This window comes from Alligator sinensis, unplaced genomic scaffold (genome assembly GCF_000455745.1).
Source record: "Alligator sinensis unplaced genomic scaffold, ASM45574v1 scaffold96_1, whole genome shotgun sequence".
Lineage (NCBI taxonomy): Eukaryota > Metazoa > Chordata > Crocodylia > Alligatoridae > Alligator > Alligator sinensis.
In genome coordinates, this window is record NW_005842402.1 from 821,881 (window position 1) to 827,880 (window position 6,000).

General features: G+C 37.7%; 1 protein-coding gene across 1 annotated transcript in view; it reads left to right on the forward strand.

Annotated features, from left to right (window-relative positions):
• The window catches only part of PTPRK (protein tyrosine phosphatase, receptor type K), a 570,492-nt gene that overhangs the window by 549,521 nt on the left and 14,971 nt on the right, over window positions 1-6,000 (forward strand). Inside the window, exons 22-25 of the mRNA XM_025211350.1 lie at window positions 1,485-1,582; window positions 2,347-2,463; window positions 4,098-4,252; window positions 5,390-5,525. Of these exons, the coding sequence (XP_025067135.1) occupies window positions 1,485-1,582; window positions 2,347-2,463; window positions 4,098-4,252; window positions 5,390-5,525 (506 nt within the window). The remainder of the gene's footprint in view (window positions 1-1,484; window positions 1,583-2,346; window positions 2,464-4,097; window positions 4,253-5,389; window positions 5,526-6,000) is intronic.

Below are 6,000 nucleotides of genomic sequence, written 5' to 3' on the forward strand. Positions count from 1 at the left end.
CATAATTTACCCAGGTGTACGTTGCATAAATGAAAACTTGCACTAATATGTCACACTAATTAGATATTGACTAACTCCTCATATTAATGTTTCTCCTGTAAGTTCAGTCAATAATGCCACTAGTTACCACAGTAATTTCCAATTGTGAAGTGAGCCTGGGAGAAGCACATGGGCTAGAAAAACAGAAAACATTCATCCTGGCTGAGGGGGTTTTCTTCTCATAATTCAACATACTATCCTACTGCATGGTGTCCATCCAAGACCAGTATTGCTGGGATAAATAATGCAAATAAAATAATGTTGCAGCAGGTTTTTTTAGATAAGCCAAAACTAGAGAAGAGGAGATGGTCTTTGAAATTCAATACTCTGCAAGTAAAAGAAGAATTAGAAGAAAAGGTGTCAATTTCTGCATAAATGGGTCCCTTGACATCTGAAATTAAGCTATGCAAGTTATAAAAAATAAACAAGTAGGATGAATAGTTTTTATTTCATACTATATGGATACATTTTGAAGATTGCCTCTAATTTTGCATTTGCGATCAATTACAGGCATAAATCTGATAGGTTTGCAGCATATAGCTAAATGTTTATGCTCTTAATCCAGGTAATGAAATGCCTCCATCTGATCATTTCTTAATCATTATATTTGATTGCACGTGCAAAGTTATAATTTAAATGGGTGCCTGTTTTAAAAAAAATGGCCCGTAAAATGTTGTTCTTTTGTTTTTCCCTATCCAGAGTCTTTAATACTCTGTCTAATATATATACACACCTACTTGCATAGCTTTTATCTAGATTGGAATTTTAGTTGTGTTTTAGCAAGCTAATGGATACAGTCATAAACTCTAATGCAGAGGTTCTCAAACTTTTTCTTATTGAGTACCCCCTTCCAGATTTACCACCTGCCCACATATCCTACCAGCATACATTTTATATTTTAACAGCTTAAATGCCAATTATTATTATAATGAAAATTAAGTCTGTCATTACACAATTTCTCCAGCATACCTCCCAGAAAAGTCTTGTGAACCCTCAGGTTGTGGGGTTGCATATTGGACACACCTTTTGTTGCAAGTTGTATTTAATCTTACTTGGCAGCCTACAGTGAAAGGTTTGGGTCTTTTGTCAAGTGTTTGCGAGGTGCCTAAACTGGAATTTATGATTAACTTAATTTACAAGTTTTAAAAATAAAACAAAAATAGGGACATATACACACATGGTTCCATCCTGGATATATCTCAGATTCTAGCATAGTGATCAAATACTTACCTTCTTTCAAGTTGTAATTTGATTAAATTGAGATACTCCTGGGCTTATTCAAAATAACATTACAGTTTAAGAGTTGTGATCAGTATGGTGATGTAAGGACTATTAGACCCCTCCAAATATGAACAAATAACTTATTGTGCAAAGAGATTTTGGTTCTCCTATTTACTTCTATTGTTGTTTTATTATATAATATTGAAGTATTGGTTTTCTTTCAGGTCCAGTCCATGAAACAGTATATGATTTCTGGAGGATGATATGGCAGGAGCAATCGGCTTGTGTTGTGATGGTTACAAATTTAGTTGAAGTTGGGCGGGTAAGTAACTTGATTTTAAAACCAGTACAACCTAATAAAAGAGTTACTAATAATCCATGACTTCTCACAGTCAGAGAAGGAACAATAGGGTCTTGACAAGTGGACCCCTGCTTTTGGAAATGGAGAGACTAGATAGTATATTGCTATGTTCATATATCCTTGCAGCTTAAAATAGCAAATTAAAATGTGACAGCTCTATAAAGAAGAGCTAGTGCAGCAGATGATGGTGTATTGTTTTTATGAGATCGATGCTGCCTAAATCCAGAAGTCGTAACACAATCGAGTACATAAGCATCATTTGTATATTCCCCTACTCAAATGGTCATAACTACCTGGCTAAAGAACAAGCACACAGTATCTTTAGTATAAGGTAGAAATCAGATTTTAAATCACCTATCTCAGAAGTTAAGGAATTCAGTTTCACTATTTCAGAAATCTAATTGGGCATTTAGGGCACCTATACACATGACGGAACTCTGCATTTAAGGCACATAGGTGCTCTCAGAGCTACTCTAATTAAACCCCACCCCTCCCACCCACCCCAGAGCATGTGTATAGACACCCTTAAAAAGTAGTATGATGTGTTGTAAATTCCTTCAAATTATGGGAAATCCTGATTGGTATTAAGTGTATGTGAGCCCCAATGGAGATCAGGTTATGGCAGTGTCATTTCGGAAGTAAATAAATCATAGCATATTTAGTTACCATTTATCTTGCTTTCATTTTCTCGTGCTTTAATTTTCACCTTTTAATTTTGTATTTAGGTCAAGTGCTACAAGTACTGGCCTGATGACACTGAAGTTTATGGTGACTTCAAAGTTACTTGCATAGAAATGGAACCACTTGCAGAATACGTAGTCAGGACATTCACCCTTGAAAGGGTAAGTACTTTGAAAGATGTCTTCAAAATATTGTTTCCCAGCAGTTCAATATGCTAAGCAGAGACTTGCACCTGTTCAAATAGAATAACAAATCATCCTGCCTAATTTACAATTCAATAAAGCAGTAAATATTATTTTGCCTTAAGAGGAATATGTCAGCATCAGTGGTTCCTTGTCATGTATATTACCATAACCCTTGTACCTTAGTATATTTTGTTAATAGTATTTCTTCTTTTCCCTTTCCTTCATCGATAGTCAACATCTGTTCTGGGACCAAATATATTGCTGTTAACTACCTGCCATTCCTTGGGGTAGAAACCGACCATTTTAGGCATTGTTACTTTTTTTACGTGGAAGGCAGTTAACCTGTGGTATAGCCAGGTTAAAAAAAAGGATTTGACAAATTCATAGATAATAGCTCTATCAATAACTGTTAAACAGAACAGGAGAGATGTATCTACTGGTATCTCTAAACCAATGATGGTGAATTCCAGGGTGGGTAATGAACTGGGGATAGGTCACTCTAGATATACCCTGTTCCCTCCTGGTGTAAACAATAAGTTGCATGCAGCAGAGTCATCTCCATACACTGGGCCAGTGCAGAGAGATCCACCCACTGCTGCCTGGCATAATCCAGGAGGTCCCCGATGAAGATGAAGTTGGCCAGGATGATTCTCCAGTATATCAAAGGCACCTCAGTTGCTGGCACTACCAGCTGCAGGGTTTTTAGAAGGTCTCAGCTAGGAGGTCTGTGCTTTGGGCAACCGTGTCTGGGGATCTAGAGGTGGACAGGGGGCTGGAGCTTTGGCTGGCATCAGGGGATAAACATGGAGAGACACAAGAGGGAGGAGGGAAACACACTGCTGGCTTACTTAGCTGGTCACAAACACCAGGGAGTAGAACACAGGACTTGCCACATCAAGGCAGACACAAAGGTGTTGTCGGAACAGCTAGAGGTGGAGTGGAGGGTTTTTTCTGGCTGGAGTGGGGACTGACTGGGGTAGGGCAGCATGGGTCCAAGCCCAGGTGGGGACCAGGATCCTGTGGCAGGTCAGTGGGCAGCAGCCACTGACTGGTGGCAGGTCAGTGACTCCAGCAGAAGGAAGGCTGTCCCCTGCTGGGGACAGAATACTGGACTAGATGGACCATTGGTCTGACCCAGTATGGCAGTTCTTATGTTTCTAATATCCTGCTGCATCAGGTAAGAGATGGGACTAACTTCAGTAACATTCTGCTGCTTTTATGGATGCTCAAAATTAATGGGACTTTTAATCTACAGTAGATGGAACTAGTATCATTTTATAAATATGGGTTTCAGATTTACAGTATGTTCTCAAGGAAACATATTATGTCATCTTTATGAGCCTCTTGTGATAAGATGCCAAGATGTTTGAAATCATTTCTGTTCTCGTTAATATTCTAAGGAGGTCCAGGAGTTGTCATGGTTCTTAATAAATATACTATATTTAAATAAGTTTTTAATGAAGGAATGCTATGGGGTTTTTGCTTAAAATATTTTATGAAAACCACATATAGTTTTTAACAGTTTTGTTTAACAGTTTTGTTGTTGTTTGATTCAGAGAAAATATTGAGCGCTAAACCCTCTTCTGAAAAAAAGATTGTTGTCTTGACAGAGAGGTTACAATGAAATCCGTGAAGTTAAGCAGTTCCACTTCACTGGATGGCCAGATCATGGAGTTCCTTACAATGCTACAGGCCTTCTTTCATTTATACGACGAGTCAAATTATCTAATCCTCCTAGTGCTGGGCCTATTGTTGTACATTGCAGGTGCGTAAAGCAGAGGTAGATGAATTTTCAGCAGCTTTATATGAAACTATGCCTAGGTGTTATCTTTGATCGTTGTAGAGTAGTTGTTGTCTAACTTCTTGAATGGCTCAGGTTCTTCAAGTCCTTGTTTGGACTGGAAGCAAGACTAATCTAGCCACAAATGTAGCTGGATTCTAGTAGAATTTCCCTAGGTATTATGGACAGAAAACCCTTTCCCCCTCCCTCCTCTGAAAACAGTATCAGATTGTACTGGTACAGTAAGCTATCGTTCAAGTTGATGTAGAGCAAAATTTGTGACATTTTTTGTTGCAGCTTCTTTGAGATTTAAAATGAACTTTAAGGAAATATAAGTTTAAGTAAATTAAATGCAAGTAAAAGTGAAGCAATATTTTCAAGTGAGTCTGGATACTGGATGTCATGGCAATAACTACAAAGAGGTTTTTTTCTGTGATGTTCCCTCTACAAATATTGCAGTTTGAAGTATGGGGAACATTTCATTGAAATATAATTTCCCTCAAACATTATGAGATGTTTTAATGACATTCTGCAGATTCTGTACAGATTGCATGAAATCTCTTTGCAAATATCTGCAACAGATTTTGTTTTTTTCTAAAGCAGGGAAGAATCCTATGTATGCTTAAAAAGCACAAACGAGTTGTAATTGACAAACCAGAGTTTGAAGAGTTTGAGAAAATGGCTGTAAAATACATCCTTAACCATCTTGTTTTAAAACTTTTATACGGGGGAAGTCACGTTTGATCTTCCTTAGGGAAGCTGACAAATATTACTCTATAAAGAGTTTACGTTTTAACAGACTCTATAAAAAGTCTGCTAAAATGTACTTACTATTCCTAGGCTGCAAAGAAACCTTTTGAGATAATAAAAAGGAACCTCACTACTATTGTTTTTACTTAACATATGAGTTCCAATGAGAAGTGTTTGCTTTTGCTTTTATATATATTTCATAAGTATCTAAATGTCAGTATACAGAGAAAAGGGGAAGCTGAAAAGAAATATATGAGAACTTCTGCATTTCATCAAAATGTTTCAGGCACTTTGTTGTAAATGTCAGTGAAAGTTGGTAAAGTTTGTGAAATGGACTTTTTGGGTTGGAAATTATTTCCTACTTCTTTATAGTGCTGGCGCTGGACGAACAGGCTGTTACATTGTGATCGATATCATGTTAGACATGGCAGAAAGGGAAGGTGTTGTGGATATCTACAATTGTGTCAAAGCATTACGGTCACGTCGCATCAATATGGTCCAGACAGAGGTATGGTATTGACCTAAAATAGAACAAATAATTTCCTAGATGCAATAGGGCAGATTTGAATCCTATAATCAATAGAGTAGAATCCTTCATCTATACCCCTGGGAGAGTAACCATTTACCTTCAATAAGAGGAAGTCCTAGGTAAGAAAAATACCATGGAACTAGGAGTCTGGAGAATCGGTTGGGAGGCAGGAAAAGGGTTTAACAAAACGTAGTTTCCAAATACCCCAGTCCATGTGGGAGGATTTTGGGGAAAGGATATGACTTTAATCCTTTCTTCTTGTCCCTCTGGACGTCCCAATTATAAAGCAGTAATTCCAAGAAGCTAGCATTCATATAGTCCCTATACATTGTCTTCAGTGCTGGTTACTTTAGACTTTAGCATTATTCAGTCTGTGCACAGCATGCTACCATTATGACTGCCTGATCTCACAAGACCTGCCACTTACCCAGCTCATCCCTCTCTGCTTCAAACT